The following is a 23,081-nucleotide window of genomic DNA, read 5'->3' as shown; positions in this document are numbered from 1 at the left end:
TCATCCTATCAGCTAAAAGCATGTCACCATATATGTAGAGAGCTCAGCTATGTTACAAGTCACCCTGTAGAAAGTTCAGCTACTTAAGAAGTTAGCATGTTCAGAGTTCAGCCAAGTCATCCTGTATAGAGAGTTCTGCTGTGTTACGATTACAAGACACCATGTAGACCATTCAGGTATGCATAACAAGTCACCCTGTAGAGAGTTCAGCTCAGGAGCTAAAAGTAACAAAGGAGGCTAGTTGTGGCCAAAAAGTTAGTTGTAAATGACTTGTAGCTAGTTGTAGCTAAATGATGATAAGGCTAGTTGTAAAAGTCAGATTAAAATAACAAAGCTGTACCACAAAGAAGTGTAAAGTTAAACTTACATATAATGTGCTGTGCATATTAACTCTCTTTTACAGTCTAGATCTACTGCAGGGAATTGACTAAAATTACCTCAAGATCGAATCCTTTTCAACCATCTGTGGTCCACTATTTGATCCTACATCCAACTTACAATTATGGTTGTATTTTTTTTTACAGTCACTATTGAAATAAAATCATCTTAAAAATCAACAATCATGATAATATAAAGCACAAAATATGTACTTTAAACACAGTCGTTTAGGTTTAAGCCCCTCAGCTCAGTAGTTGTAAAAGATAGTTTTAGCCACTGGTTCAGCTATGTAACAAGTAGAGAGTTCAGCTACAAACAAGCCACCCTTTCAAGAGTTCAGCTACAAACAAGCCACCCTTTCAAGAGTTCAGCTACAAACAAGCCACCCTTTCAAGAGTTCAGCTACAAACAAGCCACCTTTTCAAGAGTTCAGCCATGTTACAAGTCACCCATGGCCAGTAGATAATTCAGCTATGCTAATTGCAACTTGCAAGCCACCCTGTAGATCATTCAGCTAAGTAACAAGTCACCCTGTAGAGAGTACAGCTAGAAACAAGTCACCCTGTAATGAGTTCAGCTTAGAAACAAGTCACCCTGTCTAAAGTTCACTACATTACAAGTCACCCTGTAGTAAATTCAACCACAAACAGTTCACCCTGTACTGGGAGAGTTCAGCTATGTTACATGTCACCCAGTAGAAAGTCCAACTACATAAGAAGTTATGCACCCTGTAGAGAGTTCGGCTAGATTACAAGTCACTCTGTAGACCATTAGCTATGTAACAAGTCACTCTGTAGAGAGTTCAGCTATGTTACAAGTCACCCAGTAGAGAGTTAACAAGTCACCATGTAGAGAGTTCAGCTACGTAACAAATCACACCCTGAAGAGAGTTCAGCTTTTGTTATAAGCCACCCTATAGAGAGTTCAGCTATATGTAACAAGTCACCATGTCTGGCACAATGTAGAGAACAATCACCCTGTACAGGGTGCAGCTATACAAACAATTTCACTCTGTAAAGATTTCAGCTATATGTACAAATCACCCTGTAGAGTTTAGCTACACACATTACAAGTCATTCTGTAGAGTTCAGCTTCATACAACTCTGCAGAGAATTTAGCTACATGCATGGCAACAGTACATAGTTACAAAATTTATATAATGTACAACTAAATACTATGCAAATAGACTATGCAAAAATTTTTCTTCCTGTAGTAAAGATAAAAAGAAGTCCCAAAGCCAGCCATAGGCTAGCTTTGGGGCTTGCAATTACAAAACAAAGTGATATCTAACTGTACCAAAATAGCCAAGCTGTAGGCTATAATGATAGGTTAATGACAATTAAATTAATAGTGATTATTCAGGCCAAATCCTAGTGGAGGCAGCACGATTGTCGTTATTAAATATTTGCTATTATGCTACCATCACAGCCATTCCTTGGCTGCCACCTTTATAATTTGATCTCATAGCTCTTTTTTGGGGGGGGGGGGGGGGGGGGTGGCACCATTTTTAACAGCTTAAGATTTTATTAGCTTATATAAATTGATGCTAAAACATCTGCCTTAAGTTTCCAGAGAGCCCTTGCTCCCCATCACATGAACCATTAGCTATATAGCTATTGCAGTCATTCTAGCGAACATCTCCTTGGAACTTGGAATTTTAAAGGATTTAAATTTTGTATTTTAGTTGTCTTGTACTGATTAAAACCTTTGCATCCCCTCAGATACAATGTAGTTACAAGCAGAAGAGATACACAGTGCATGTACCTATTACAGTGGCCATATTTTTTGTAGTAAAGTTTTAAAAGAGGTCAGATATATAGATATTGTTTGATCAAGTATTTCTGGCAGCAGGGCACTCCCAAATGCTGTGACCCTGCTAAACTTTTAAATATTTTAGTTGCAAAAGGAAGTAATTCACTATAGCTGAAAATATCCACTGCCATATTTAGCCTTATTTTCATAGCCAGCATAGTGGTCTTTCAAACAATTAGTAACTTTTAAAACAATTGATATTACAGGACGTTTGGCACAATGGTGAGATAGCAAGAATTTCTGTGACACAATGCATTATCTTCTTTCTCAGTATGTAGCCTGGGTTTTGAAGAATGAAATCATTTCGGATGTTCCATTAGAGCAAGCACTTCAATTTTTAGCTTCATTTCTAAAATATGAAATAATTATAAGCCCTTAAATTTCTATCATTGCCAACTTTAGATAGTCATAAGGCTTATGATAAAATGATGTATTACAGACATATGGGAATGCAAATTTTATGAAAAAGCTGCTGTTAAGTACCCTCAAAAGTATAAGCCAACTATTGCTTTATGATTTAACAGCAGAAAACCAGGAAAATTGTGTCAATTTATAATATTGCATTTCTAATTTACATTTATGTAGGCCATAACCATAAATACTACATTGCACAGTACACAGGGAGAGACTTTTCAAGATTCAAATAACTTCTAATCTATACTGCAGTCACTTAAACAGCAGAAAGCAATTTTAGTTTAGTTTATTGACATGGGCTGGCAAATTTTAATTAACTGGTAGACTGTAGATTCAAAAATTGCAGATTCAACTGACAGAAAAATATGCCTCTACATGACACTCTTTGAATTCCTTAGCCATTTCCAATTATATAGTTGTCACACCCTGCCAACAGAAATTCATTGCATTTACAACCCCCCCCCCCCCCCCCCCACACACACACACACACACACACACACACACACACACACACACACACACACACATGCACACACACACACACACAAAGCAAAAAGCAAAGTCTTTGACTGCTACTGGCATGGTCATGTCTACCCAGTGAACCAGCACTGGGACACCTGTGCGCTACTCAGGTGCTAGGAGTCAGCACAAACAACAAATCCCCAAGACTGGTAACCTGCGAAGGCCGTACCATGGCTCACAGGTGAAGACGTGGACACACAAAGTCCCACCTGGACCTTCACCTGCTATATGAGACATGGACAGTTGGCATTTGCTTCCCCAGTAAATGCCAGGTACCCATTGATGTTACAGCTGGGTGGGCTACTTCCCCAGTTGGCACCAGGCTATCAGGTCCCCATTTTAACAGCTGGGTAGACCGGAGCAATGTGAGTAAAGTTTCAAGTGGCATAATGGGGAATCGACCACGGAACCTTTCAATTACTAAGCTGATGCTCTAGTCACTTGGCTATGCTGCCTCTTGCAACACACACACACATGCATGCAAAAATTAAACTTGTGTGCAAAAAAATTAAACTCACTCTGATTGGAGGGGGAAAAAGGGAAGGACCGTTAATCCTTAAGGACCATGATTTTCACCCCATTTACTACCACTGATTTCTAGCTGTCCATGTATGTTTTAGTGACTATTACAGTGGGACCTCTCTTATTCGGACCTCTATTGTCCAGGCACCTCCATTGTCTGGACAACCTAAAGTAGTTGTAGTGTGTTTACCATAATGAAGTCTGAAAAGCACAAGGAGGGAACCTAAAGGTTGCTGTTTACCTGTTTGGTGGCTTGTTTATTCTATTAATAATATATCACTTGGTTGCTAGGTAATAATGCATTTTTACAGCCCGTGGGAGTGCTTTGTGATTTCCTCCTCTGCCCACTAAACTGCATAGCACCAATTGACAGCAATAACACCATTACATACTTGTACGTATTTAAGTTAGTCACTTTGGCATAATAGCATATGATTTTTAGTTACGGACATTTCTGAGATATATGTACCAAGACCACCCGGATAAGAGAGGTTCCACTGTATTTATGTGCATTACATTATAGTGTCTTGCCATATGCATAATTCAGCGGTGATTTGAATTTCACATCCACACCCCTCACTATTTTACTACTAAAAATTCACATGAGATACCACATAATTTAATTATAATAATAATAGCATTACTAGTCAATTAGATTAGGCCATGTGAGTTCACCGGGATTCTTCCTCAGCACATAGGCTCGTCCACACATGCACATGCACGTGCACACACACAGAGCACAGCACAGCAAACAGTAAAACTATTACTTTTTACCCTGATGAAATGGCTTTTCAATGTAGTTAATAAATTACATCTACAGCTAATTGTGGCTGTTGGTTGCTATATCAACAGACCTTTAGGTGTTTTCACACCATAAAGCCTAAAATAAATAAATAGTTGTAGCTACATGTAATTGCTACTGAAGACACAGGACACCTGTTAAACAACAATTTGATATACTAGTGCTTGCATGATTGTAAAAACAATGATTAAAATAAAGGCGATCATATTGTCAAGGCGTGGCTATATTATTATTAGGGTGTTTTGCATGCACGACCATCCTTGTGTACACAACTGATTAAAGTTCGTAATGATTGGAAATCCCGCACACAGTAAGAATTGAGGGGGCTGTGGCTTCAGCGGCGAAAAAATATATACCCCGGGCTCGGGGGTGCATACAAATTCGTAAGACAAAACCATGCGGTTGCAAGCAATCAGCAGACAGCAGCTGCACCATTTACGCACATGGAACAGTGAGTTGAGAAGCGTGTCTGATTGTGCAATGATTATCCGGCAAACTCACTTGTAGTCTGCTTACTTGTACTGATAATATACTAGTCCGACGACTGTGAGTCAGTGTTCTCAGTGAAGATTTTCCCGAATTCAGTTGGCAGCCTGGGCAGTGTTCTACAGTAGGTGAGCTAGTAAATGAATGTAACTACTAAATACACATTCAACTATGTAGTTCAGTATACTATTTTTGTAGAGAAGTCTAGCTCTAATATGGTGGTCAGTTACTACAGTGGAACTTAGTCTCGCGTGGCCAGACCACTATTTTCTTCGGGGTGGCGCTTATCGATTAGAGATTATAAGCGCTCCCTTAATCTCTAATCGATAAGCGCCACCCCGAAGAAACTCTCTCAAAAGGGAGCGCTTATAATCTCTAATCGATAAGCGCCACCCCGAAGAAAATAGTGGTCTGGCCATGCGAGACTAAGTGGAACCTCTCTATTACAGACATATTGGGTGAATTTTTGGCCACTTTTTGCTGTAATATAGAGATTTCCTCTTTCAGAGGTAAAAATGTACTAACCAGACCTGTTGGGACCAAAATTTTTGTCATGGAGGTTTTTTCTATTGTGTCCTTAATTCGGGGAGTTTATTAAGAGAGGTTCTACTGTAGTTAAACATGATAGAAAACTTATGAAGTTAGACTAGCTATAGCTATCTCTACAAATTAACAAACGCTAAGTTAGGAGTACAGGCTTTAGTGAAGTCCGGCTGGCTATATAGTGCATGCTAGTGTAGCTTTAAAGTTACTGGCTACCTCTGTATACATGCATGGAATTGCTTATGAGGGCTGTCATCAGTTTATTTTTATTTTTAGGGTGAATATTGATTACTAAAGATAAACAGTATAAATATAGACTAGCTAATAAGCAAAAAAATAAACAATGGACCTGAAAACGAGTTTCTGAACAGAACAATGATTACATCCTTTCTAGTCAATTAACAAACTGTAGGTCTTGACTTAGCTACTTAAGGATCATTTCATCTCTTGACTTACTTAAGGATCATTTAAATTTGTAGCTAATTGTTAAATTTGTAATTAAAAGTAGTAGTATAACATTAAATGATGAAATAGTATGGTAGTACTGTTTAAGTGACCCCCCCCCCCCCCCCCCCAAAAAAAAATACATGCACCGCCTGAAATGCCACTTTAAAAATTATCCTAGAAACATCTTACATCACTTACAAAATAATATTACTCCAATACAGCATTAAAAACAAGAAAACACTTACAGGTGGCCAGATATAGAATTGTAAAAATCACTGAAACTCGAATATTTTTGTTTGACTGCCAGCCTGTCTTTCTGACCACAGTCGCAAGGCTGGAGGCCAAACGAAGCAGTGCACAACCACCATTCTAAACCACAATAACAAACTCACCAGTGGGATGTGCTTTTTGGGGTTCCATCGAGTGTGTGCCCTCTGCGCCTCGTTCTTCCTTTTTTCTTCAATCGGGCTGTCTTTGTCCTTCTTCATGCAATGAAACCATACGTATGTGACTGGATCTGCGAAAAGGGGTTGTATAGCCTTTCCAAATTTCCATAGTTATAACTCATCATGTGTTTAACCTATTGTTTTAAAATTACATCCAGAAATGTTAGGAGTGTAAAGTGACCAAATTTCAGGCTGGTACTATACTCACAAGTCAAGTTATGGATTGCTAAGTACATGCAATTGGAAAGGCTTTTCACAGATCTGGTCATATATTGAGGCATTAGTTTTCCCTATCCATGAGCAGCATATTTAGATGCAGCAAGCTTATTTAAGCATTTACGCTTGATAGATACCAGTAACGTCACGATAGGTTCAATACCTTGCCTATTAACGCAATCTTGCCATTGATTAATAACTATTGAGCACCACCTGAGACCACATCTTTTAACAATCTATTTACTTGATCACAATGCACACTACATTATTATTGGTCTAGCTGTATTCATAATGCTAGCACAATGAAAATATGTCACACCCCCTGGTAGGTGAAAGGCTGACTTGAGATACTCTAATACAGCAGTCGCCTAATAGAACAGTCACGTGTGTATAGCTGTATGCTATAACAAAAAAAACTTAAATTATAATTTTAACATGAAGTAGGGATCCAAGTGATGAAAAGTAGTAGATGAATGATGGTATTACAGCATAGCTTGATGGGAAAATCCCTACTTTGGCATTGACCAAAATCATTGTTATATATATATTTCATGCCAACGTAGGGACTTTCCCACCAAGCTATGCTGTAATACCATCATTCATCTCTTGTTTCACTACTTTTTATCGCTTGAATCCCTACTTCACTTTTGAATATACTAGTTATCACTATAGTCACTTGGTAAAAAATCATGTCAACAGTAGTATAACATAAAATGACGTTTTAAAATGGTCAAGACTGTACATTCATACATTCATAGAACACAATTACAACACATTGTCTTCTTCCCATCCTCTCCAGTAACTGACTTGTCAACACACTCATCATGGATCCACTGTCCACATCCACACTTTGCACCATTGCCTGCTTCTACGTTCTGTTGATATGTACCTAGGCACTCACTACACTTGTAATCATCAGTATCTTCTTCATCATCAGCCACTGGACTCGTAGCAAGAACATTAGATGATGGGCCTTCATTAGGTGTAGAACTGTCATCAATAGTTTGCTTCTTTCTTCTACCTGACCTCTAACCTTTTGCTTTATCTGCAGCCTTCTTTTTCTTTTTGCCTTTCTTCTCCAACCTTTTCTCTCTTGTACTTTATAATGACCCTCCCTGGATGCTTCTGAATGTAATCATGACAAATGTCCTGCCAGTGTATTTTTAATGGCCCATATACAGCAGTATTAAGAGTTGCATGCATGGTATGGGTGGTATGTGTGACTAATGTAAACATTATTACATCATTTTCTTTGGCCAGGTTGATTGTTTCCAGGTTATAGTAAGAACTATGGCCATCAAGCAATAGTAGAAGTGGACAATTTGCACCAGTATGATGGATAAAATGCATTCTTTAAACAAAACCATATCCATCCATCCATTTTCACTGGGTCCATAGGTTGTTCCTGGTACTTCATTATCTGCCCACTAAACATTAAGATTTTCTGCATCAAACACAACGAAGGGTGGAAGAGCTTGACCCATAGCATTAATTCAGCCAACAACTGTAACTCGACCCATGTTGCCTGAAGAGAAATACATCACTTTTTCTGGCCTCTCCTGGTCACCACGTAAGGAGAACGGTAATCTAATGGAATGCCAGACTCATCCATATTGAACACTTGACCTGACATCAGCAAACTTTTCACTAAAATATCCTCTAAAAATATGAAGTAACTGTCCATTGCAGTTTGGTCTTTCATAGCATCCAATCATATCATTGAAAGACGGTCACCTTAGTGAATTGAGGAAAAGCTGTGGTTGGTGCTCAAAAATTATCCATAGGTGACTTTAGATTTTCTAAAAGTTCCTTTGTCCTTAGCAGCCATGTCTTTTATTTGTTTTCTGGTTTTACTGAATCCAACATCTGCCACTACTTTAATCTTTAATAAATCTAGCAAGGTCACTTTCTTCTTCCTTGTTTAAGTGTGGGTGTGGACCTGGCTTTCTTGCATGTATAACTTTACCTGACACTCTATCCTGCAAAGTTGTTCTATATAGGAACTTTGTAACTTTCTTAATGCTAAAACCACTCTGTACAGCTTGCAAAGCCACTCTTTGACCACTTCAGTCACTTTCTGGGTGAAGTAAAGCTTGGCGGAGCTGAAGAACTACGTTTCCTTCAAGGGCTTTTCTTTGTTGGCCTTCCACGAGGCATGACTACAATATACCAAAAAGTGCATTAGTGCATGGTTGAAATAAATACACAATAAACATTAAAAACGTACTTTGAAAGCTGAAAGTTCATAAAACAGTGATTTAGAGCGATGAAATACAAAGAAAATAGTAGCATGGAAGCATCTCTGAAAACTTTTGTAAAATGTCCAATTGCATTATGAACGTTAATTGGTATTAAAAGTGACGATAACTTGACGTGTTGATAATTTGCAACTTACACTACTGCACTACTTGAGTTCTGTCCATTAAACAATATAATATGATAATATAACTAGCTAGCTTCCAAGTTTACTTTAAGTTGATATACAGGATATAGGTCTGAAAGGTTCCAGGGCATGGCCTTGTTATGAGACTTGCACATATCATATTTCTATCCGCCCACTGGGAAACTCACACGGTGATAACTCACTCCTATAGTTCTTTGGTTCAAATGTTGTAGCAAGTACAAGACTGTGTAATGTTTCCTGCATCCCGGCATAATTAAGTCTGAAGAATCTTTTTACTGTTACTCGATTTCAGCTATGTACCTTATCATGCGATTGGTAGATTTATGGTTAATTTCCTAGAAATAGTTAGCATGAGATGGTGCTGTTTAAAATAATGTAAGACAGTACTGAGCAGATGATGTATAGTTTACTCCAAGACAAAGTAAACTGTTCAAGTGCTTAGTGTAAAACACATAACTTCCGTGAATACTGAGACATCTAAATGTTACCAGCTGTGTATTGTATTTCTTATGACAAATGCTGTTTTGATTGTCCACTTGTTTGGGCCCAAGTAGTACTGCAACAGAAGTTATTTGCTTGCTAGAATCATGTGTAATGGAATTCTGTTTGTAAGTATTTTTGTTAAACATTCATGTGTAAAATGTTCTGTACCATGTAATACAGGTTGCTTTGTAGTTTGTTCATCACATCACTGTCAATGTGTCAAGTTTTGCTATGATATTTTGCTATCTGATTTCACTAAGTTTCTATTCCCTGGTTTTGTGTGAGACATAACATCAAGTGTTCATAATAAGAGATGTGAGTGTATAATTATGCATCAAAAAATAATGACTCCAGCTGTTATAATGCACTGCTTTAGAACATGCTTTAAGCACTACTTTAAACTGTGGCCTTAGTTCCATACTATTACTTGGTAGCTCATACATCATTAAGCCTCAGTATAGATGCAGTGGAACGCGTGATGCATTTGGGATCACTTGATACTTATCATGCTTTTTACAAGCATCAATGTAGTTTTCTTTTTAACCCGGGCTGGATGGACTGACTACCCCCAGCATCAAAGAGCATGTGCTGGACAAGTGAAAAAGGGAAGGGGACATCTAGCAGTCCCTAGGGCCAGCAATATGGCCTCGTTGGAGCGATGGGAAATCAATCGTGTTCCCTGGATCGAAGTAAAAAAAAAGACAAAGTGCAGCGAATCTATGCCAGAATGCTACTCTGTATGTCATTGAGCTGTGGTGGGAAAGCAAATCAAACACAGCGATAAAATGTCAGTGCTTCCTTCCCCATGCCACCAGTTATTGCAAACACTAGAGGGGTAAAAGAAGCTCCCGACACATTCTCCACATTCTTTTCTTCTGTAACACATGATGATGATATACAGATAGTATGTTTGAGTGATGGTAACTTGGTACATTAGCTGAAATACCCTTACCTCAAAAAGGCACTTCGTTGCTGCCCCAGGAACCACATCCATGAATATCAGCTCAGGCATCATCCTGTCAATTGGCAGACTTGGGAGCTTTTAATTACTTCACTGTTGAGAGGCTGTAGAGGTGGCTCAGTAGCAACATCAAACCAAACCTTGACAATAAACCAGCTGTGATGTCATGTAAGTCATTGTGGCAAACAATTAAATATTAAGCCACCATGTTGGCATGGTTGATGTTAAAAGAAGCCCCACAGCCATAGTGACCAAGAACATTCAGTATCTTCTATCCGTAGCTCAGATGGACAGCATCCCAGAACTACTGCTTGTTAAGGTGAAAACCCGGCTCCTGTAATGGGAGGGCCTAAGAGGCACCAGGTTCACTATTCAAATCAACCACTCATTGGAGCTGAGAAGTAAGACAACCTCTAATGTCCATTGCTAGTTCTTTGGAAGGCCTCCGTTGATCAGGATGAACCCAGATGAACATAAGGGGGTTGAGCACAAACTGATTGGTTGATAATTAGTTCTAGGGATGAATCAAACTGACAATCAGTAAACTTCAAGGGATTGATAAGCTCCGATCCACCAAAATGACAAGGAATGTAGTGCATCAATGTATACTGCATCAATATAGTGTGTCTAGCTCTGTAAGACCCCTTTGATTTCTTGGTAAAGTTAACATACTAAAATCACTGTTTTGTGAACATACACATTAAGCAGTGTTTAAAAACACAGAAGTAGTAACTACAATGTTAATTGTTGATTGAATACAGAGGAATTTTGTATCCCAGGCAGTGTGACTCTTAGGTACTTTCCTAGAGTGCAAGTTGTCTGGGAATCAAGTCACCTCCTGGTTTGTGACTTTTTCTGCACTGAACAGAATTGATGTTAAGTTTCTGGCTTCCTGTTAGCTACACTGACTCTCATCCTAGTCCATGCAGCACCTAAGCCACAAAACCATTCACTTTTTGATAAAAGCACCAAATTTCTTATGGGGTTTGTAGCACATATACTAAGTGATTTTAGAAGGGGAAGCATGTAAAAAGTCCTTTGGAACTCTAAGTTTTGGACCTTGACAGCAAAACTATTTGTTTACATGGAATACAATCAAGTTTAAAGGCTGGATCTAATATTAGACCAGTACAAAGCCTGCAGCTGCAACATGATGGCCCATTAAAATGCCACATGAAACAAATTGTTTTCTCAGCCTGGCAGTAAACAAAATGACTGAAAATGCTATTTACATTAAAATTTTGCATTTCCTATTCACATAGTTCCGTAGTATCATGTACAAGGATCATCCTGATGTATGTCATCTCTTTATTGAAGGTATATAGCAAAAGTTATTGAATGATGAAGTTTTAATTGGTTACAGGTGGACATAAAATTATTGAAATCCCTCTGTACGTATATGCATAAATCAAGCAATTATCTCTGCAGTGTTGATCAAATCTAATTAGTATTGTAGAGATACCTTGTTGTTTAGTACATACTCTGATATTCCAATGATTTTATGTCCATCTGTAACCAATTAAAATTTCATCATTCAATAACTTTTGTTATACATCTTCGATAAAGAAACGATACACATCAGGATGATCCTTGCACATGATACTACAGAACTGTGTGCATTGGAAATGCAAAATTTTAATAAAACCCCTTGAAAATAGCATTTTCAGTCATTTTGTTTACTGCCAGGCTAAGAAAACAATTTGTTTCACATGGCATTTTAATGGGCCATCATGTTGCAGCTGCAGGCTTTGTACTGGTCTAATATTAGATCCAGCCTTTAAACTTGATTGTTTTCCATGTAAACAAATAGTTTTGTTATCAAGGTCCAAAAAAAATTAAAGGACTTTTTACATGCCTCCCCTTCTAAAATCACTTAGTACACGTGTACAAACCCATAAGAAATTTGGTGCTTTTATCAAAAAGTGAACGATTATCTCAATTAGAGGGTCTTAGGTGCAGGTCCCTAGTGGAATGATAAATGCTGTACATACTAAAATTGGAGTAAAGCAGTTTTTGCATCATTATTACCATCATTACCATTTCACTTCAGTGCCATTATTGCCACCATGTTGAAAGATAGTCTAATAATCCTTTGTATAAGTGTCAAAATAACAGGACGTTACTGCTACTTACCTCTCAAACACCTTCAGACTGACATGCCACAATGCTTATGCATTGGTTAGCTAAGTATACTTGATATATAAAGAGCTTAATTTTGACCTCAAGCAATAAATCATTTTATAGTCTTTGAATTACATAAGTTAGTTATTGACATACTCAAACAACCGGCACAAATGTTGCTCTAACAATTCCTGGTTGATATGACAGAGTACAATATAACGGTCGGCCCTCGGCCATTTTCCGACCAAGTGATGCTGTTGACCGATCAATGTAGCCGTTGGTCGGCCATTTGTGCCGATCAAATTTTTTTACAACTGTAATTCTTTATTAGTCTTTATAACATGTAATATTATAGTTATTATTATTGTCGTATCATTAACTTTCCTTACCGAAGCTATTTAATCACTACGTGAAGTCTTGATCCCGTCAAAGCATCGACTCGATGCGCATGCGTAAGCTAGAGCACTGCACCTCGTATTTGCCCAAATTATCGATTGTGGGTTACTGTCGATGTTGTGAAGAAGCGATCACTACACTGACTACATGAGTGGCGCCTTCCAAGAGAAGAAAAGAAAGTAATGTTTGCGAAGTGGAGGTACGATATTAAGTATAAGATGGCCATTTCGTAGTTATAATCTGTAGAGATGCAGTGGCTGGAGAAAGTGGAATGAAAGTCACGTGGTAAAAGTGTTCTGCACACGGAAAGTTTGAGAGTAAGTTTTGATCTATTGCTATTCACAAGAGAAACTTTAGCAATAGCTAGTTGATAATTCAATCTATACTGACTCAACACCACTTGTAACAAAGCATTTAGCCTAGCTAAGTCTACAAACTGGCTGTACAATACATTGATTCATAGTTTTTTTTTGTAAAATATGTATGCAGCAACACAAATTTGTACAAGTATTACTAATAAACAATTAATTCTCTGTAAAATGCATGTGCATAAAGTTCAGTGATAAGTAGCTGAAAGTGGTCTCAGATTCAATCTCAGCGTGATCCTTTTTCAACAATTTCCTGGGGGGCATGCCCCCAGACCCCCCTAGAAGGTTTGTGCTTCGCACACTAGGATAGTACACCTCTATCTTATGGCCATGCAATTTCAGAAATGACCAATCAAATTTACTTTTGATTGGCCATTCTGTCCTAGCAATAATTTTCCCTTATATTGTACACTGTATGAAACAGGCATGATTGCTGGATAATGTGGCCCACTGCTCAAACATGCCACTGATAATGTGTAGTGATTAATAGTTTGCTTGGTGCATACTGTTCAAATAAATGAATTGCATCTGTTTATAGGTAGCTAGCATATATTGTTCAAATAGAGTCTTACATGTAACTATAACCATTAACTTTGTTTGTTAGACATTTCAAAGATATATGCGTAAGAGAATTGGTTCACATTCACTTGGCCCCTTGTTTTGTGTAATTAAAACACTTGTTACACGTGTCATTGCCACAGTGTCGTGAAGCCATTTAAATACCAGAACTGTTTATCAGAAACTGCTTTGATGCGAGTCAGTTATAAGGATTTAAAATGATGTACAGACATGTTTTTAACATGAAAACATGCTTAATTGTTCCGGTACAAAACCACTGTTAGAGAATGTATAGTCACCACTTTGTTATGACTGGTTTTGGATAGGGGGCAGGGGGCAGGTGAGTTCAAACTGGTTTATATTCATGCAAGCAAGTCAGTACTTAATATCAAACTATCACTACACATGTTAACTTCTCCAATCATTTTGTCTTGATACGTCACCCTTTCATTTTAACAACATGTTCATCACATCAGTCCCCATCCACGTTTGCACATTGCTAAATCTATGGGAAATTTTATACCCCATAACTCATGATTGCTGGCATCAAAGAGGAAAGAGCTACACTGCACTACTTGGCATATTATGGTTGTGCAACAAACAGTATAAAGTATACTATATAGTATTCAGGTTAAAATATATCAGAGCTGGTCTCTTAATTTCTGTTGACCCTTTCTTCGCATTCACACTACAGCATGGTGGTCAGTGTCATGTGTATGTCATTAACTACATAACCAAAGCACCCTGGCAATAATCATGCTAAAAAGTATCTTGGTGAAACACAACATACAAGAAGCAGCATTATGTCAATGAATTATATACGTTATGATATGTTGTGTTTGTATATACTTTACTAACACTTATAAATCCAGGTTTCAAAAACTCAGGACCCTGGCTATGCAATTGTGTATTAATTTCCTGGCAATGTACAGTTAGAACTTAAAACTCTAAATCAGTATGTAAGGCAATTGTAGTAAATGAGAAGCACATATATATTCTGCAATGAATAGATGGAGTTCTAAACAATCAAGTTCTAAGCAATCACTCTCAGCTTACAAGGGTCCATGGTAACCGATATCTTCAGCTACCAACTAGTTTGTTATCCATTATCACATTAGTAATCCCTTCTTGACAGTGCCGAATTCCATGCATACAGTAACAGTAACAGATACACATAGGTTATTCCCATAAATGACAAGCCTTAATTCATATATGGTGAAACATGGTGTGACTGAGGGGCCACTTGAATTTCTTTATGATGGTCAACTTTAAATTATTCAAGTAAGTAATATTTGGCTGAAGATATATAGATATCCTTGATAAAGTGCAAATACGAGCCACTAAACTTGTTAAAGGATTTGAAAGTTCCCATATACATACAACCAGATTATGGAAACTAGGATTGTATTCATTTTATTGCCGACGTAAGCAAGGGGACCTAATTGAGATGTACAAGATTTTGAAAAGGTACTACGATATTGAATAATCACAGTTATTTACAGTAAACCAATCAAAAACCAGGGGACATTCTTTGAAACTTTACAAGAAACAATCAAGGATAGCACTTAAGACTAAACTTCTTCACTCAACGAGTTATTAATACCTGGGACTCACTTCCTATAGTTCCTAACCATGAAGTGTCTGCACCCAATATAGGTCTTTTCAAACGCCAACTGGACTGTTACTGAGAGCATCTAGGATATGGATATGCACAAAGGCCCAGTTCCTAAACATATTGCATATTAACTTTATCCTGTGTGTATATCCATTACCAATAATCATACAACCAAGTACGTACGAAGAATAATAAGAAATGCAGTTAAAATTACATCATAAATAATAATGAATCAATAATAAATAATGTTTGAGAAAACTACAAGGCCTAAGGCTTCAGGCCTAAGGTTTATAAACATAATAAACATAATTTTGTGTGTGTGCGCGCGTGTGTGTGTGTGTATGTGTGTAGTGTGTGTGTGTGTGTGCGTGTGTGTGTGTGTGTGTGTAGTGTGTGTTTGTGTGAGTGTGTGTGTGTGTGTGAGTGTGTGTGTGTGTGTGAGTGTGTGTGTGTGTGTGTGTGTGTGTGTGTGTGTGTGTGTGTGTGTGTGTGTGTGTGTGCGTGCGTGCGTGTAGTGTGTGTTTGTGTGAGTGTGTGTGTGTGAGTGTGTGTGTAGTGTGTGTGTGTGTGTAGTGCGTGTTTGTGTGAGTGTGTGAGTGTGAGTGTGTGTGTGTGTGTGTGTAGTGTGTGTGCGTGTGTGTAGTGTGTGTGTAGTGTGTGTTTGTGTGAGTGTGTGTGAGTGTGTGTGTGTGTGTGTGTGTGTGTGTGTGTGTGTGTGTGTGTGTGTGTGTGTGTGTGTGTGTGTGTGTGTGTGTGTGTGTGTGTGTGTGTGTGTGTGCGTGTAGTGTGTGTGTGAGTGTGTGAGTGTGTGTGTGTGAGTGTGTGTGTAGTGTGTGTGTGTGTAGTGCGTGTTTGTGTGAGTGTGTGTGTGTGAGTGTGTGTGTGTGTGTGTGTGTGTGTGTGTGTGTGTGTGTGTGTGCGTACGTGTGTGTGTGCGTACGTGTGTGTGTGTGTGTGTGTGCATGTAATAATTATTTTTATGGCAGTATTATTGTGATGAACATGAGTAATAATTGTCTGGCTGACTGGCTCTGCTTTTTTTTGGCTTTCTAACTGTTTAATTTGTTCCAGCTGTGCTACAGACATAGGTAGGTAGTTCCATTAGCCAATTAGCTAATACCACCTTGACATTTATTAGACAAATCAAATTTGTTAGCCAAAGGGGATGAATTTCAAGTGTGTTTCCTGCATGTGGTAATAACAGTGGACCATGTGGTCAGCAGTCTATACATGTGTCAAACATATAACTATAAAATTGAATTGAGATATTTAAATATTTGGTACTCAATGATAGATTTCAGCATCCATGGAGCCTATACACACATGTAATACTTATTTATTATGGAATTTCTTCTTGCATTGTCCAAAGAATTCTAATGAATCATGAATATTGTTTTTACAAAGTGTAGGTTCAACAGCAATTTGTTTTTTAATTACTTGCTAAAATATTTTTTGCTATTGATGTAATATTGCATATACAAGTGAGTAACATGATAAGAAAGTTATTTTATCAGTGATAAGTGTCTGCTCTGCTATTAAACATGACTGGAAAAATTATAGCAACATGCACAAAGCAACCTGGAAGGGATCAAAGCAAACATTTACCAAATTTTAAAATTTTCCATAAAGATATACACAGTCGGTCAATTCTGTGACTGCATGCATTAAGTAACCTTTACATGGTAGCTTGATACAGGTGTACTTGGTGGTCTTTTAGTCATACATGAGGCCTGTAGCTATGGTGAGTGGTCAAGTGGATGGCTGAGAAGTGAGGTTATTTACAATAACCACTGTACAACCCCACACATTATTTCAATAATGAATATAATTCTTATAATTAGTTTAACCTTTATATTTTAATCTGACATCTGTTGCACATTTTGTATCCCATCCCATTTACCACACAAAATAATATTATCATATCTGCATGCTCTAACCAAGCCACCAAATGGGCACCTTGCAAATATTCGCATAAATGACATACGGTCAGCAGCGCTATCAAGAGGTTCTGTTAAGTGAGATAAGCTCATCTCTTAGTTAGTGTCTTTCTATAATCATCTTTGACGTCAAGCCCAGCCAAGTAGAGTACATATGGTGTTGTAATTACTACAGAGACATGCACACCAAATAAATATTGTCATTAATAACAACACAAAAGCTAATAGCTTAGTCTCACTTGCTGGTGAGCTAGGGAGTAAAATTAAAAGCATGCCACATTCATTAGTAATCACTTACTAAAACAAGGTGTCACTGAGGTCATCTGGTTAAAAGAAGCCCTTTAAGGATTGTTTTAAGTACAGGTGAACTGTTTTGACTACTCTTATAGTCTGCTTGTAGTACTGTATGAGGTTAGCTATATCTTACTGAGTATACTGAAAAATTTTACAACAGTAAGTATGCATATGTGTGTATTGGTAATGAAATAGTAGGACTAGACTTATTGCACAATACTTAGTTACTACCATATCATGCAATGTATCATCACAGCGGTATACTCTGTGCACATGGTTGGTACTGAGACAGTTTAGTGTATGGTGACTACTGTTCGTGAATAGTTGAATTACTGTGTATGTGGTGTGTGTGTGTGTGTGTTTGTGTGTGCTGGTGTGTGTGTGTGTGTGTGGCGTGCGTGTGCATGTACGTGCGTGCGTGCGTGTATGTGTGTGTGTGCATATAAGTGTGTAGTGTGTGTATTTCAGCAAGGCAGCTATTGCTAATGTGTTCAATTGTTATTTTTATAATTCTAGTATGTTCATAACTTTTAATACTATGTATAGTGTGATTGTGATATTATTCGATTTATTCTTTGGCATGTTAGATATGTCAATGAGTAAAAGTAAATACAGTGAAGAAATTGCAAATATTGATTTCACAAATCCTGAAGACATTTTTGACTTTAGTGCAAAGCCATCATCAGAGGAACAAGATGATTGTTATATAACTCATTACTCTACTCCTTTAGATTATAGCAAACTGCCTCGTAAATGCACAGAAGAGCCAAGTGTGAAACTGTCAGACCTACAGTCAGTGACTAACTATTCATTAAACAACTACAGAGAAGCTGATTACATGTATCAACAGATAAAAGTCTGTTGCGTAAATTGTGGGAGTGAATTTATCTACCCAAATCAGCCAACTGACGGAGAGCAACTATACTATTGTCCAAACTGTAAATCAAATTTTTCTCGACAAAAAGATCCTACAACAACTGACCATGTGCCATGTCATCAAACTGACAAAATGCATTGTTGTGTTTGTGGTCAGGTTTACCAGGACTTAGCTAGGTTCATCTACCACTGCCAGTCACATGATGAGAGTGAATACCATAAAGTGTGTGCAAATAAAAAACCTGTAACAAGTCAACCTCATGCTGCAGTAGGACCACCTGCTCTTGTGGCCTTTCCCACAAAGGAGTTCACTGAATCTCCCAACAATGGTGATGATACTGTTAGAGATGAGGCTAACGTTTTGATGGCGAGCAATCCTATATACTCACCTACTTCTACTTATCCATTGGTGAATTATAGCACAGTTTCTCAATTGCTAGTACACTCCAGCAGCTACCATTTACCCAGCTGTGGCAACCAAGTGGTTTACCAAAATCCAATGCTACACCATAATCCAATGCTACACCATAATCCAATGCTACACCATAATCCAATGCTACACCATAATCCAAAGGCTCATTATCAGCATCACATCAACATGTGGCTGCACCAGTCAATCAATAGAGCAAGTAAATAACAAAGCATTGTGGTTGATTTTACCAAACATTGCTGACTGAAAAGATAGCAATTCACAAGTCTGTATGCTGTAATTTGTAATTGCCTGTGATATAGTTACTCAATAGTGACTTTTTGTAGCAATATAAAATGTAGTGAGTCTAGTGACATGCATAACAAGATGTATGATGAATATAATTAGACTAGGAATCAAAGAGCTTTTTTTGCAAAATGGTTGGAGTAACTGGCGACACTCGCTAAACTGTATGACTTATTTACTAACTTACATAATTGGTTAGTGGATCAAGCTAGCATACACAAAATATAGCCATGTCCTGATAAATCTATGTATAGTTAGTAAAAACTGGCTCCAACAATATCACAAATGTGCAAATCCGAATTCAGTACCTTTAAGATAAGGTTAGCTAGAAAACTGCAATGAATCAATTTTGCTAGGTAATCTCTAACAAACTACCCAGCAAGATTATTGTTTTCAAGGTTATCAAGAAGAAGTATAACTTGAGTAGATTGACACACATATAGGATGTGCATGAAAGATAAGCACATATTTGTTGTAGTCTCCACAACTCAGTATATAGCATATAAGCATTAGGATGGTGATTGTTCTAGCTACTATCTTGGCCAAAATTCCCACAAATATGTGATGATATCATACATGACATTTTTGTGTTTTAGTATATACGCCTGCAGTAAGTAGATGAATGATTCATGACATATAGGTATACAATAGCTGTAAATGTACAGATGAGGTAGTGACAGCTAACAATCTATTACCTAGCATGTATCCTCAAGTTACAAGAGAATTATACACGTGTAATTTGCAACAGTGCGATTCAGTACAATGATATAGATTTATAATGTGTATAGTCCCACACTCATTTCCGCTTATTTGATGGACAACACATCAACAAATTGTAATTGAAATCAAAATTAAAAGTAATGTTATTACCAAGAACTATGAATTTCAGCTGTGCATCTTATTAATCAATATCAATAAGGTGCACACTGAAGCCTTAAAATGGTCAACACGCATACGCATGGTGTCTCTTGTGTTTTATAAGTATGCATAGAATATAGTGTAGATTGCATGTACTTAATAGGTGAATTGACCGTGGTAGAATGGGATGCATCTAAATGATCATCATGTGAGCATGAGCAATTTAAAACAATGAAATTGGCTTGTTGTGTCAGTGAGAACTTTATAGTCGACTGGCCCATGGCAACATCAGTTACCAGGCTACAGGACTTGTTGATGTAACTCATAACCAGCTCATTGCAGCTGGCACAGAACCAGTGAATACTTAATTATGACCCAGCATGTCAATTTTGCAAAACACATCTTAGACAACTTAGCTATTGTATACAATGACATACAAAGTTCGCACTGTATTGTGTACTTAGATGCTTCACTAACTACAATTTTCACAGTTATACTTTGCCTCTTCTAGCTTGACCCATGTGCCAAGATAATGCATGGAGTAAGAGCCAAAAGTAGAGTAACAATGTCATTATTGTATTGTATTATTGTATTAATGCTTTACAGTGACCAGCACACTGTCTCTACTCTCTAGTCAAGTATAGCAAGAAACAAGTGCGTTATAAGCTATTACAGTGAAGTTTCATGCATCCCACAAGTCAAAAGTAACACTATAGTACTAAAAAACAGGTTTTAGATACATTTTGCACTATCATAGCTGACAAGCACAAGTATCAAACCTAAACATTTGTTTGAAGTTTAGTTGTGTGGCACAACAATACCAAAGGGGTTGCTCTCCAGCAGTGTTCCGAGTTATTCAGACATGGTATGATATTCATGTATTTGGATTACACAACAACCTTTACCACATTACATCTTGTACAACACCGAGCTTACATCATGTACTTTCGCTGCAGACAAACATAGTTACTTGTCTTGTGCTAAGGAACTCACTCAGTAATTACTTTAAAGTATTGTTGTACCGTTACATATAGAGATTGTTCACTTTTAAGATATAATTGATTCAGCCAGTTTACAGACACTATCATTGCTAGCTATAGCCATATACATAAGGACATACAATGAAAACTCCTAGCTAGCATCACTCTAGCAGTATACCTTATAGTGCATCTTGTTGCTCCATATTTAAAATCTTGTATATACCAATCTTTGTGTTCAAACTGAGTAGCCAGAGGCATAGCCATGGTATTTCAAAGAGGGTTTCCAACAGCAGAATTAAAATATCAGATTATCAGTGAGTCTGGGGGCTATTTCCCCATGCAGATCCACTGAGAGATCTTGGCATACTGAAAACTCAACAAAATTACTAGGCACACATGCATGAATCAGCACATTAAATGTGACAGTAAATCAGTTATACCCATGGCCTGCAGCTCCCTGCGGTCACTTAGTATGACATACATAGTATGTACATAATACTAAGTGACTGCAGGGAACATGCCATTAATGTACATGGAGCTACCTACACATTTGGACATGAATCCACTGACTAAAATGGAATGAAACAATCAAATCATTATTTTATAGATTTCAATTTAGCCACTGAGGATTCATCTTGTAGCTATACTCAAGTGATATAAATACAGGAGATCTATTTATCTCCATGACTAAAAACTGCTAACTAGTGGTATCAGTTCACTGACATGTATTCCATTTTACATTGCACTATAACATTGCTTACATTTATAATCATGTTATAGCTATATACAATGTTTGGTCTATATCAATAATCTTTGAAATTAATCTTGAACTTGAGAGTCAACAGTATTTCCAGCAATGTCAATGTTCTATTAGGCCACTCCAAATAAATTCTCTGTTTCCCGTCCACCGCCCGCATCTAGTTACTGTCAGCTCTAAATATTGCATTATTCCGTATTCTTTCATTATTTTCCGGTTATTGTTGCATACTGACAGGCTCACTTGAAACTATGTCAGCTCACGTGTCAGCAGTGCTATCAAGTCGGCACAAACTTCATGTTTGTGCTATTTTTGCTGCTTAAAAAGGAAGGAACAAGCTTAAGCATGCTTTTATGCAGCTTTTTTATGGTTGTGCTAGACAAATAATGGCTTAAAAAGCTGCTAATCTTATAATGAATAATGGAAATGGACCGCCCGCCCGCATGCAAATATGCTTGAGTCCAGGACGCCGGGGAAACAGAGAATTTATTTGGAGTGGCCTTCGAGTCTACTAGTGACAGCTCTATTAAAGTCTACTCCATTAGGGTATTTCAATTTTTGTAACAAGAGGGCACATGCATGCATCCTCCGCATATCCTTCCCCTCAGAGATGAATGCCAGTTCTACAGGGGCGGATCTAGGATTTGTAAAAGGGGGGGGCTAACTCAAGGTTGGGTAGAGGTGTGCAAAGCATGCTGGAACTAGGGGGGTCTGGGGGCATGCCCCCCCCCCCCCCCCCCCCCCCAGGAAAATTTTGAAAAAATAGATGCTAAAATACTGCAATTTGGAGACATTTCCACATAAAATTCATAATATTTTCTGCCTGCAGATATTTTATATACTGCCTTTAGATTATAGGTATGGCTCTCTAAAGCATTTTGCTAATGGAAAAGTTTGGTAGGTACAGACAACCAAGTACTAGGCATGAGGCTATTATGCTCCAAAAATTGAGCATTATACTTTTGAGCAGTGCTCAAAAAATTATCTATTATGCTTTTGAGAATTGCCCATTATTCCCAAAATTATGCCACTATAATTGGCTAGTAATGCCAGTTAATTGCTGTATCAGACCATTTTCATTGATGTTTAAGCTTCAAATATTCTTGCATTCTTTAGCTGGTTGTTTTATTAGAGTATTTTGTTTCAGTATGACTGCTTTGTTACAGTAAA

The 23,081-nt window shown here is 37.7% G+C and overlaps 1 protein-coding gene across 3 annotated transcripts; it reads left to right on the top strand.

Moving 5' to 3' along the window:
- The first annotated feature begins 4,837 nt into the window (after positions 1–4,837).
- LOC136240634 (uncharacterized) lies at positions 4,838–19,432 on the top strand. Of its 3 annotated transcripts, XM_066031652.1 has the most exons (3): positions 4,838–4,901; positions 4,958–5,064; positions 18,313–19,432. In XM_066031652.1, the coding sequence occupies exon 3, from the start codon at positions 18,315–18,317 to the stop codon at positions 19,236–19,238; it is 924 nt and encodes a 307-aa protein (XP_065887724.1). In that variant the 5' UTR covers positions 4,838–4,901; positions 4,958–5,064; positions 18,313–18,314; the 3' UTR covers positions 19,239–19,432. The 3 variants fall into 3 exon arrangements, with proteins under 3 accessions (XP_065887724.1, XP_065887725.1, XP_065887726.1); XM_066031653.1 differs by having other exon boundaries at positions 4,844–5,060; XM_066031654.1 differs by lacking the exons at positions 4,838–4,901; positions 4,958–5,064 and adding an exon at positions 17,266–17,884.
- The last annotated feature ends 3,649 nt before the right edge of the window (positions 19,433–23,081 follow it).

The sequence above is a fragment of the Dysidea avara genome, chromosome 12 (genome assembly GCF_963678975.1).
Source record: "Dysidea avara chromosome 12, odDysAvar1.4, whole genome shotgun sequence".
In the NCBI taxonomy this organism is placed as follows: Eukaryota; Metazoa; Porifera; class Demospongiae; order Dictyoceratida; family Dysideidae; genus Dysidea; species Dysidea avara.
This window is presented reverse-complemented; position numbering and strand designations above follow the sequence as displayed.